This window comes from Cupressus sempervirens, chromosome 8, assembly GCF_028749045.1.
Source record: "Cupressus sempervirens isolate cs-2001-9-10 chromosome 8, ASM2874904v1, whole genome shotgun sequence".
Lineage (NCBI taxonomy): Eukaryota > Viridiplantae > Streptophyta > Pinopsida > Cupressales > Cupressaceae > Cupressus > Cupressus sempervirens.
This window is the reverse complement of record NC_143125.1, coordinates 842,654,376-842,668,045: the sequence shown is the minus strand read 5'-3', so window position 1 is coordinate 842,668,045 and position 13,670 is coordinate 842,654,376. Positions and strand designations below refer to the sequence as shown.

Sequence of the window (13,670 nt, the reverse complement as noted above, 5' to 3'; positions counted from 1 at the left end):
CTTGGTCTTCAAATGACAATCAATGTGTCTCGATCTTTAGTCTATAACACCAATGGAGAATCAACAAATTTGAATGTGTAAACCTGCAGAGAGAAGTAGGCAGATCGCTGGGACTTGTATTGCTATGAGATTGATATCTGTCCCAATGATTTGCTTTGCATATATATATATATATATATATATATATATATATATATATATATATATATATATATATATATATATATATATGGAGAGTCATGTCTTTGTAGAGTCATGACTCTATGTGGCCTTTGGCTACATAGGGTCATGCCTCTACAGATGCATAACTAACCATTCATTTGTTTGTTAAAAAAACTTCACAAATATCCTTTTTGTAATCGACGACAGACCATAAGGTCTCGCGATAGTGATAATAGCCTTCTTAATATCAACCTGATAACTATACAGATTGTTATGTGAATAATTCAAATGTAATTACACACACACCCACCCACACACACACACACATATCTATGTATGTATGTATGTATTTTATTTGAATAACAAGATTGACATAAAACATAAACATTAATCATTACTTCAACTGATGCTATACATCAACACACAATTATATCAAATTTATTGCATGTCCATGTAAAATTTAGTATTAAATATTTGTACATATGGAAGAATCAATAAGTTTTTTATAAAATATATTATTTGTTCATGTATAGTCATATCAAACTGTTTGTTAAATTTATAATTATATGTTCAAAACTAAATTAAAAATTGTAAGGCCATGTGAATTAAAGTATTATGATATGCATGCTTGTAATCTTATTTTGATGTTGTGAAAATCAAAGGAAATTTTGTTTAAAATATTTCTAATAATTTACATGCATGTTCTTTTCTTCTAGTATTACTTTTTGAACATTTTATTTGAAACGAAGATTGAAATTAGTTCTACTATTTTCTACTAAATTCAATATATATTAAAAAATAAAATTCATTAACATTATTCTTGTGAAATATTTATGACTAGCAGTTGCACGCTTTTGTGCTTACAACGGATGAGCTGATAGGTGTTTAAGTAAAATAATATTTTATTTTGTAATAAATTAAATAAATAATATTTATTTATTTAATTTATCCTATACTAATAAGTTATCATCTAAAAAATATTCCCATAAAAATCCATCATGAAAAATTAATAAGAAAATAATATGAAAAAATAACAACTATAAAGTGGATCAAAATATGTAAACTGAAATAATTAAAAATAATTTATGAAAAATTAATATGAGAAATATTAAAAATATCAACTCCCACAAATATCATATCATATTGGCTAAACTAAAAATCAATATTTAAATGAAAAATTATACTAATTTAAAAAATAAATTTAAACAATTTAAAAACTAAAAGTTCAATCATACAAATATCATAATCCCTAATCCTATTCGCTAAACTCAAAATCAATATTTAAAGTGAACAACTAAACTAATTTAAAAACTAAAACTTTAAAAAATAATTGTAAAATTTTAAAACTAAAATAATTTAAAGTCTATTGGCTTAAATATATGAATAAAATAATTATTTTTAAAAATCTCTAAAAATTAATATAAAAAATGAATATGAGAAATATTAAAAAATATAGTAAAAAAAAAAGAACTCATCCCACAAATATCCTATTGGCTAAACTAAAGATTAATATTTGAAGTAAATTTTTTTTTTATTGATAAATGACCAAAACCTAGATTAATTATTATTATTTACTGGAATTAATTATTATTATATGTTAAGCGAAGGTAGATTTGAACCCAAGACATCTCACATGAGAAGGCTCGCAAGTTACCGTTGCGTTGTAGGCTTTTACCTATTTGAAGTAAAAAAATTAAACTAGTTAAAATAATTTAAAAAACTAAAACTTCAATCAATTTTAAAAATTAAAATTAAATAAAAAGAAAGAAATACATGAGTTAAAAGTTGAGATAACAACTAATTAATTTTCTATAGAAATAGAAAAAAATAAGAGTTTAAAGTATAGATAAATATTAATAAATTAAATACAAAAGTTAAAAATGGAGATAAATAAATAAATAAGAAAAAAACAAGAGTTAATAGTGTAGATAATAGAAAATTAAATTAAATAAATAGGAAAAGAAAGAAGAGTTATTGAAAAATAATTAACAACAAGAGCTGACAGTTTTCCGGTCAAAGGCTGACAATTTTTCGATCAAAAAAGTAATTTTACGAGTCCCACATATAACTTATTGGCTAAAAAATCAATTTAAAATCCTAATTGATTTTTTTTTCTTCTCAAACACATTGATATAATTCCAAAAGTAATTCCGAAATAAAACATTTCAATATTTTTATTTATCAACAATAAAATATTATGATTTTTGTTTTATATATAATTTTTTTATATAACATATGTATTGTAATGTGAAAAAAATAGATTTTAAAAACTAAAAATTTAATTTTTATTTTAAATAAGTATATAAGAGGGCCGACTCCTGTTCTTTTTAATATAGGAAAAAGTATACATTAGATTTTTGCATAGTGTATGCTGCTATCCAATACAAATGAATAAAATTAATTATTTCAAAATACCCATTACTAGATAAATTATCAATGAAATTAGAGTCAAACTCTAGATCCCTATGGCAATATGCATTGCACATTAGAAAACCCACTTGACCACATCGATGCGCGTTCAACATCTCCACAAGAAAAATTCCAATAAAACTCATAGACCTAAGTAAATAGTCCTCCAGCTAAGTTTTTCACTCTTTAGCTTCACTATAGTATATATACAGTGTATATACATATATACACACACGCCTAAGTAAGGATATTTTGTGATTGAAGTTGTCCCACACGAGAATATATACTTTTATAAAATATATATGAACTAATTAATATCTAATAAAATTATTAAAATTATTTAAAATATACTAATAACTCATGATGAAACTTAGCAATTGTATGTCTATCCATTCATTTGGCACTAGATCAACTCTCAAACTATTTATATATAAATATAGAATCAAATTTATTTTAAATATTACTTTATCTCAACAATGAGAAAATATAATGTTTTTTGAAAAAAATCTATATTATCTTTAAAAGTAGTATCATTTTAAAGACTTGATTTTAAAAATAAAATTAATTTATAAAGAAGACATGTACTACTATTGTAAGCTTATCAATAACAAAAAAATAGAATTTAAAAAAATAAAAAAAATCTATATTATCTTTAATAGTTTACATGCATTTGTGCATGTAATATAATTTTAAACTCTTGATTTATTAAAAAAAAATAATCTATAAAGAGGACATGCAATACTATTGTAAGCTTTTGTGTTTTTTACTCAATTTAAAAAGAGGACTTATACTTCTAATTTCACAACTATTTTTCCCCACTTCATTCAGCATAGATGGGAGCTTCTTGCTATTTTGCAACCCTCTATTCCTCTAATTGTAAGTCATATTTCAAAAAATTTAGCGGGTCTTATATGTCTTGCTTTACACAGCTTCCTAAAAAAGAAAAAGAAAAAGAGTTGCTACAGAAAGGAGAGTTTAACACAAAATTTATTCAAAAAGGTATGTTAAGATTTTTTCTGGTTTTTCATGTCTCAACTTCTAAATATATGTATTCCATAACTATGCTTTCCATGTTTGTAATCTAATTTTATTGGCTTTAAATTTTATGCTTTCCATAATTGAAACCATTGTTATTGGATTTTTGTTTTGCTGATCTTATGATCTTCTTGTCAGATTGTTTTCTAAGATTTATAAGAGTAAGTAATAATCTTTTATTTTGAATGGTATTCCCAATCTCTTTTTATGTATAGTATATTTGAAATATTTTTCTAAAAATATTGTCTAATATTACAGTTGATATTATAGTTGAGGTCAATGAAGATCATGCAATGAGGATTCCTTCAAGGGCAAAATGGCCAGAACTTGTGGGAATGAATGAAGAGAATGCTAAAAGGAAAATTTTATTAGAAGACCCATTTTTGAATGTTGTGATACTATCTGAAATGTCCATAGTTACATGTGATTATGAGAAAAATCGTGTAAGAGTGTTTGTTGATACCAGAGGAAAAGTCTCTGAAGTTCCCATTCTAGGTTGAAAGAGATCTGAAATTTTTAATTGTTGATATAAGGAAACATCTTTATATGTTAGGAAAGCAAGAATTCCTTCATATGTCATGTTCATCATGGTTTTTCCGTTTCATTTTGAAATGCATAAAAATATGTGTTGATATATATATGCAATTTCATATAAAAAGAGATCATTTATTGATACAAAATTATATCAAACTTTGTAGACTTACATTGAATGAAAAATTGCATGGTCTTGTAAAATTTAGTATTAAACATTTGTGCACACTCAAGAATCAATACAAGTTTATTATAAAATATATTATCTATTCATGTATATTCATATCAAACTATTTGTTAACTTATAGTTTTATGTCCAAAACTAAATTAAAACATTGTAAATATTATGCTATGCATGCTTGTTTATTTTTGATATTGAGAAAATCAAGGAAATATCTATTTTTGACAATTTACATGCATGCTTTTTTCTTCCATGTATTATTATTTTGAACATTTTATTTGAAAAGAGAATTGAAGTTAGTTTTACTATTTTTACTAAATTTTAATTTATATCAAATAATAGAATTCATTAACATTTCCATTTTAGAAGATTTATGAAAATCAATTTTAATGTAATCTTAATTGATTTAATTATTTTTTCAAACACATTCTTTTAAGTTCAAAATAAAACATTCTAAATTTTTTATTTATTAATTATAAATATTGTGATTTTTATCTTTTATAAAATTTTAAAATAAAATTTGTAATAATTTGAAAAAATAGATTTTATAATTTTTATATATTTTTTCACTTTTTAATAACTCCCTTTCCATTAATTTTTAAAAAAAAATCATACATTAGTCAAATTTTATTATCCAATTATCCACTCCATTTATTGTCAAATTATGATCCAAAATATTGATTACGCAAACTAAATACAAATGAATAAAATTTATTTTAAAAGATCCCTTACCAGATAACTAATGAAATCAGAACCAAACTTTAGATCCTTATGGCAATATGCAGTGCACATTGGAAAACCCACTTGGCTGCCTGAAAACAATCAGGACACCGCAATCGATGCGAGTTCAACATCTGCACAAGAAAAATTCCTTTAAAATTCATACAAGCCCGATCTGGCATTGCAAAGAACCCAAAAAATTTGGTTATTGTTGTTATTTTGCTGCTACTGTGTTAGCCATGGCGGATGAGAAACATCGCCAATTGTTTACAGGACAAAGCAAACAGTCCTCCGGTAAGTTTATTTTTCTGATTTTTTCATTCTTTAGCCACAACCAGTTTCATAAATTTATCAATGCTTTGAGTTCAGCTTCTTTTTCATAAATTCATTTATACTTTGAATGCACCCACAAAGGGATTTTATCTGTGGTTCTGTTGCTGCAGGATAGAATATATACACTCTATATATACCTAAATCAGGATAGTTTGTGATTGAAGTTGTCCCACGCGAGAATATATATGTATAGAGCGAGTTTGAACCTTCGTTTGTGCATTTACACAAGCTAGTTTGTAAAATTCTGTTGTTGAAGCTCCCAAAATGTATCCACTAGTGGGTATATACACTGTATATATCCAAGCACATCTGGATGATTTGTAACTGGGGAAAATATCTATGTCCATAGCTATAACTATGCATTGTATGGTATACAATATATATTTCTGTAGTTGGAAATATACCCACAAATTATTTTTGCGTAGATGTATATATATCCACCTATGGAATATATGGACCGAGCCTAACTTGGTGCGTCAATATACAGTGTATATATATTTAGCTACAGACAGATATTTTGACCTGCAGCAAAATACACAGCTATAGAGATTATTTGTAGTTTGTGTTGTTACAGAAAGGTCTTGAATATACATGTCCATAGTGAGATACATAAATATAGAATATCCATGTCCCTGGCTCAAGCCCTAACATAGTATGTCAATATACAGTGTATATATTTTTAGCTACATGCATATAGATTTTGACCTGCAACAAAATAGACAGCCATAGGGATTATTTGTGGTTTTTGACATTTGTTGTTACAGAAAGGTCTTGAATATATATGTTCACAATGGGATATATACAATTTAAAGAATATGCATGTCCCTGTCTTGAGCCCTAACCTAGTGTGTCAATATACAGTGTATATATATCTAGCTACAGAGAGATATTTTGACCTACAGAAAAATATACAGCCACAGGGATCATTTGTAGTTTGTATTGTTACAGACACGTCTTGAATATATATGTTCATAATGGGATATATTTACATTAAAATTATTAGACTTCCACAATTATAAAATGCTGTGTAGTTTCTGAATTCGATTGAGTAAGATTTTATTACATCGATGTTTCGGATCACTTGCTGTGATCCATATGATGGATCACAGCAAGTGATCCGAAACATGGATATAAAAAAATCTTACCCAGTCGAATCCAGATACTACACAGCATATATATACATTGTTAGAATATGCATGCCTCTGGATAGATATATGCAGTGCATATGTTGTATATTCGCGTATAAAGATGCTTTGTGATTTATGTTGTTGCAGGTCAGATCAGTGAAGAGCAACAGAAAAAACTGTTTGAAGTGAATACTGCCCCACTCAGGGCATGGCCTGAGGTTGTGGGTATGATGGGGGAGGAAGCCAAGAATAAAATTGAGTTAGAAAATTTAGGCTTGACTGTTTTGATAACCCCCGATAGCTCCATTTTTACAGCAGATTATAATAATAAGCGTGTGAGGGTATTTGTTGATTCCACTGGTAAAGTGATCAAAACACCCATGATAGGTTGAAGATTTCTATGTTTGTGTGTGTGGACCACAAATCCGCTGTTATTCAGGCTTGAACTTGTTTTAATATGATCTTTGAAGCAGCGGACTTCATAATTGCTCTCAAGCTTGACATGTACAGGTAACTTTAAAAATGAATAAACAGCAGGGGTCTGAAATAATTGCAGTAGGATTAATCAAATGTATATGGCATTACTCTGTAGAATTACAAGTTTTTTGTGAAAGCACTGAATTGCTAATGAACATTGTTACTAATTAGTAATTTGTTAGAAGGGAGTTTATCAGATTAGTTGGATTCAGTTGTGAGTCCTTTGGTATAAATGTGCACTTCAATTCAATGAATTTCAGTGAGAATTTTGCCGTGCCCTCTGAATTATCTCTGAATTCAGCTCTGTATGCAATAAGGTATAATTCTTGGGTTATCAGGATCGGCTGGCCCTGAATGACCAGTGCATATCCCCTGGATCCTCACAAGATTTTAAAAAACTGAACACCAAATCTCACCAACTCATTATCAACTTCACCATATAATATCTAATATCAATCTGAATTGAGTTCGGACATTCTATTGATACCAGCGACGCAGGACTAAATGCTCAAATTAATCCTTTTAAGTTTTTAATTACGTTTTCAAGGTTTTTTATTCATAAAGTCATTTTAGTTATCTGATATAGATGCACAAGGATTAAATGGTCAAATTAATCTTTTTTAGTTTTTAATTGCATTTTTGAGGTTTTTTATCCAGTCATTTTTGTTATCTGATATAGAAGCACGAGCCTTAGGTTGAACCTCCAATCTCTTCTGTTGAACCAAAGACTTGATTCCTGATAAATTCTTTTACAATCTTCCATTTAAAAGACTGAAGATCCATTGACTAAATTCATTAGTTTTAATATTGTATTGAATTGCATTTGAAAATCTACTCTATGATTTACAATAGATTGAACTCTTCACATTTCTACTCTATGATTTTGAATTCTTCATATTTCTACTCTGTTATTTTAAAGCAAGCTCTGTAGCAAAATTGCAAACAAGTGCCTGTAAGAAAATTTGTGGTATCTATCTTTAGCAATCGAAGGAAATTAAGCTGGACACTATTTCTGATTGGACACGCTCTAAAATTATTTAGAAGTCTTCTTTTGGTTACACATTTATTCTTGGTTCTATGATCATTTTGTGAACATTCAAGAAGCAACCTACTGTATCTCTTTGTATTGCGTTTCTTCCTACTGCAAAAGCTGAACATAGGTGCCATCTCTACTACAGAGGCTGAATATTTTTTTATTGCATTTCTACTACAAATGCTGAACGTAGCTGCCATTTCTACTACAGAGGCTGAAAACAGCCGCCACTTCTGAAACTGAATGATGGTTTTAGGACTATATGGTTATTTATGAGATTAAACTATGTATAACAGATAAGAACATCTTCATTATCTAGAAGCAATCTGCACTATGAAATAGCTATTTAACCAACAGGTCAGATCTGCATGCCAAGGGCTGAACCTGAACTTTTGACTTTCCTCATACAAGATGCTAATTGAGAGGCATTTGCGACTATCGCACAAATCTAGTAAAGCATGTAATATGCCTTTTGAAATTTTTGTGCTAGGAAACTGTTAAGATCATATCAAGCAGTTTGTCTAGCTCATCCATGTCATGCTTAAATATAAGAACCTTACAAGCACAGACCATCTTCTTAACTGCCTGCTCGAATCAGCTATTGTGATCCCTCTTTGTGAGACTATTGGGATTTACAGTTTGCAAGGTTGGGGTTGATTAGATTAGTTGGATTCGATTGTGAAACTATCCCTAGGAATCTCTTATTAGTTGTTTCGACATATTCCTCGATTCTAGCCTCATATTTTATGAAGAATAAGCAACATGGTTGCCTCAAAATGCTGATTCTAAGGTTGGGTCCCATGGAGGGGGCTTCCCTCAAAATAGAGCGGGTGGCCGCTGAACTGGAGACTTGTATTACCCAAACACCAAAACACCAAAGGCCGGTGTTGGTGATGGACCTTATATGAATAGCCAGTATCTTGAATGTGCTTGACCACTAAGGCAATGGTACACACAGCTGCAGCAATGTACCCCCACACATGGGTCCTCGGAGCATGAACCCGTAGGCCCCTCAATCCGGTGACCACACAATGGGGGCTGGGGTTTGAACTTGAGACTTATCAGTGGTAAAGTATTACCCAAACACCAAAACACCAAAGGTCTGTGTTGGTGATGGACCTTATATGAATAGCCAGTATCTTGAATGTGCTTGACCACTGAGGCAATGGTACGCACAACTGCAGCAATGTACCCCTACACATGGGTCCTTGGAGCACAAACCCATAGACCCCTCAATCCGGTGACCACACAATGGGGGCCGGGGTTTGAACTTGAGACGTATCAGTGGTAAAGTATTACCCAAGCACCAAAACACCAGAGGCTGGTGTTGGTGATGGACCTTATATCAATAGCTAGTATCTTGAATGTGCTTGATCACTAAGTCAATGATATGCACAGCTGCAACAATGTACCCCCACACGAGTCCTCGGAGCACGAACCCGTAGGCCCCCCAATCCAGTGACCACACAATGGGGGCTGGGGTTTGAACTTTAGACTTATCAGTGGTAAAGTATTACCCAAACACCAAAACACCAGAGGTCGGTGTTGGTGATGGACCTTATATGAATAGCTAGTATCTTGAATGTGCTTGATCACTAAGGCAATGGTATGCACAGCTGCAACAATGTACCCCCACACATGGGTCCTCGGAGCACGAACCCGTAGGCCCCCCAATCCAGTGACCACACAATGGGGGCTGGGGTTTGAACTTTAGACTTATCAGTGGTAAAGTATTACCCAAACACCAAAACACCAGAGGTCGGTGTTGGTGATGGACCTTATATGAATAGCCAGTATCTTGAATGTGCTTGACCACTAAGGCAATGGTACGCACAGCTGCAGCAATGTACTCCCACACATGGGTCCTCGGAGCATGAACCCGTAGGTCCATGAGCGGTCCCACTAAGGCTTGACCACTAAGGCAATGGTACACAGTTGAAACTTTATAGGAAAATTTAATGTGAGCAATCCCATGAATTTCTGATTCTAAGGCAGGGTCCCATGGAGGGTGCTTCCCTCAAAATAGAGCGGGTGACCGCTGAGATTTTTTAGGAAAATTTAGTGTGAGTGGTCCCATGAATTTTTAGATTTGTTCCATCTTACGAAATTTAACTCCTAAATTTAAGTGGAGTCCATGAGTTTTAGAGTGAAAATAGCATGAGATTTTAAATTTATTAATTAGCGGAAAAATAAAGGAATTGTTGACACGTGGCAACAAATTTCCTAAGCTTGTGGGGCTATTTCCAGTCCCACCCCATTTCCACCTGCTCAAATTGAGCAGGCTAAAAAGTTGGAGCTCCTATTTTGTAGGAAAAGATTTTGTTTAAACTTTTAGCCCCAATTTTTTTTATTATCATGGGGTTCACCTGCTCCACAAAAATAGAGCCCATGCTCCCTCCATAGAACCCCTGCCTAAGTCCCTGTGCGTGTCTAAAAGACACGTTCTTTGAAACTACTCTATAGTAGTTGTTAGAATTTGAAGAGATGAATAACCAAAATTAAACAGTGACTACAAGATCAAATACCAACATAAAGTGAGTCTTGAAAATGCTATAAAAAAATAGTAGTAAAAGAATGCAGAGCAAACAGTTGGAAAATACAAATCTAAGTACTAGCAGAAAGAAAAATGAAAAAAGAGGAGAGGTGGCAAATGCAACCAATGATAAGAGTTATTTAGAATAGTCTAAATAGGCAACTGAAACTCTCATGAAATATGTAAATACCTTGTACCTTGTAATTACTGGTGGGCTTGGTGGGCTTACCTTAACTGAAGTTGCAAAACTTCAATTCAAAATCGATGGTCCATTTTAATGGATAGATGTGCAAGACGATCGCAACGTCTTTCACCATTCGATCTTTTAAAAGTTTTTTCTGACTTGATAAGTAGAGATATTTTCTACAACAGTCAAATTGTGAGATGGATTCGTGTGAATCACTACTCATGAAATATGAGTCAATGAGTTTAACACAAAAATTACACAATTAAATCCTGATAGCAATATCACAATTTGACTTGCAGTGGAAAATATCTCCTACTTATCAATTGACAAGCTTAAGGGGTTTTTTAATGAATGGTTCATAAGGCACAATACTTGTGAAAGTTTTGCAAATGGGTTGCAAGCAGACTGAGTTTTAACCTTAAAAGAAATTTCATAGTTAAGCACGCTTCCTGTGCTTTACCTCTATGAGCATCACCTAGATCCAATGAGTGCTAAATTTTCATTTATTCTATGAGAGATGGATTCGTGTAAATCACTACTCATGAAATATGGATCAATAAATTTGACTCAAAAACCATTCAAGTTAATCCTTACGTATGCAAGATAATTGTAACACATAAAACTACTACCATTAGATATTTTGGAAATGTCATTTTTATAGCATTGAATTTGTCATAAGAAACTACTACCATTAGATATTTTGGAAATGTCATTTTTATAGCATTGAATTTGTCATAAGTATTCCTTAGTGCATGATTCATTCGTTATGAATTTTTAAATTTATGGCACTGATTTAATTTTGTACTACAGAACTAATTTTGTACTACAGAACTTCACCAACTACCTTGTTGGATAGCAATTACGGGAAAAAACAAAGATGTCCAAGTTAATGATGATACACATTTATCCTTCATCAGATGTTTGCTATGAAACGGACATTCCCCCATTGCTCCGTATGTAGTATCCACTTTACCTTGTTAGATAGCAGTTACCAAAAGAAAATGTCCGGGTTAATGATGATACCCATTTATCTTTCATCTTGGTCAGAGAGAATCAAATCTGGCCATGTACTTTGTTAATCATTTGTTAACTATTTTCTAGTTTAAAGTTTTAATAATTATAATATTTTAATATGAAGTAACTTTAATATATACATAATAAATTATATGTTAACTTTTTTTAAATGTTTATTTTAATAATGATTAAATTATAATATTTAGTATTCAATTAACAATAATATATTATTTGATATTTAAAAATATATTAATAAATAATTATAAGTTTTTAATAATCAATTTATGCATTCATTTTATATCTTTATATACAATTATAAAATATAAAATAAATAAATAAGAATAAAATTGATTTGATTAGAGTTAGAATTATCTTTAAAAACAATTATAATTTTTTTTTTACAAATTAGGGTTAGAATACAATATTAGGGCTGGTTAATTAGTCCGCATTAAAGTAAGTAAGTGGAGGAAAATGGGTGATAAAAAGTCAATTTTCTTAAACGTATTTTTGCTCTCTTCTTTTATGAATATTTAAAAAAAAATTGATATTAATAATTATTTTTATTTATATAAATACTCACACTATTATTTATTTAAAATAATTCTCTTAAATTTTATTATCATATATTATTATATATAAATATAAATATAAATATAATATAAATATAAAGATAAAGATAAAGATAAATATATAAATAAATATATAAAAAGATTATATAGGAATATTATTTAACATATTAAAAATATAAATTTGTCAAAGTTTATATATAAATTTTAAGTAAAATGTAATAGGAGACCTCCCACTTAAGAAGTTCACAAATTACCATTGTGCTATAGGCTCTTGCCTTTTTACAATATAAATATTATATTTAACTTTAACAATATTAAATTATATCTATTTAAAATGTATTTGTTGTTTACATTCAATGTATATTAAAATAATTATATGTAAATATATGAAAACTCCAATGACAAATCTTATCTTATGTTAATTAGATATGGTGTTTATATTAATTAGAATTAGGTTTATAATTTGGTTTATGATCTTGTTTAGGATTGGAGTTTAATATTTGAATTTTAGGAACATTGATTAGTTTTATTATTAAATTCAGGGTTTTATTAGAGTTAGGGCTAGGATGATGATTTGAATTTATGTTATGGCCAAGGTTAGGGTTGTGCAAACATCATTTATTCAATATGTTGTCTATTGACCTTACTAGTCACATAATTATGTGTATGAAAATCATCTTTTCCCCTAAATGACCCTTGATATCTCTTTAGCGTACCTATTGCACCTTAAGATGCGATTCCTAGTTATCAAAGTAGGGAAAATATAAAAATAGAAAAATAAAATAACCAACTAGAAAATAAAATCCTACACTAAGAGTTATGTAAAATTATTTTCTTGCTTTGACTTCCTTTATGAAGATGTCACCTAAAACAATTAATGGATGCTCTCAATCTCCTTGTCGGTGCAAAGTGTCTCTTATATATACTCATTTGTTGAAATCACTTACTATCCATGGATTTTACAAATTACTCATCTTCCCTTTACCTCTTCAAACATCTGTAACCACTATCTCCATGCTTTTATGTCATGTGCTAGAGAGCTTGAAACATTTAAAGGACTTAGGAGGGTATGAAAAAGCTCTAGAAAATGACATGTCCCATTTTGTTAAAGCATCTTTATTTCATGTTGTTATCATGTCTCTCTCTCTTCAAGGTTCCATAACATAAATCATAGTTTATTCTCTTCAAATATGATGGATGTTTTGGTTGTGATTTCTAGAAGTTTTGGGATTAGCTATCAACTTCAAAGGTTATAATTTTAATATTATCTTAATAATGACTATATTAAAATTGACTTTGCATAATTGCATGGTTATATTCTAATTTCATTTGAGTCTTTTACCTTGTATTTGGTGAAAG

General features: G+C 29.9%; 1 protein-coding gene across 1 annotated transcript; it reads left to right on the top strand.

Annotated features, from left to right (window-relative positions):
- Positions 1–5,009: 5,009 nt before the first annotated feature.
- LOC149545045 (uncharacterized) lies at positions 5,010–7,068 on the top strand. Its single transcript, XM_089795545.1, has 2 exons — positions 5,010–5,332; positions 6,646–7,068. Exons 1-2 carry the CDS (start codon positions 5,098–5,100, stop codon positions 6,888–6,890), a joined length of 480 nt encoding a protein of 159 aa, XP_089651671.1. The 5' UTR covers positions 5,010–5,097; the 3' UTR covers positions 6,891–7,068.
- Positions 7,069–13,670: the final 6,602 nt, after the last annotated feature.

Excerpts from the sequence above, each read along its gene's own strand:
- LOC149545045 (XM_089795545.1), top strand. The coding sequence starts at position 5,098 with ATGCAGTGCACATTGGAAAACCCACTTGGCTGCCTGAAAACAATCAGG. Across the intron at positions 5,333-6,645 it reads ACAAAGCAAACAGTCCTCCG|GTCAGATCAGTGAAGAGCAA; the intron begins GTAAGTTTATTT and ends ATGTTGTTGCAG.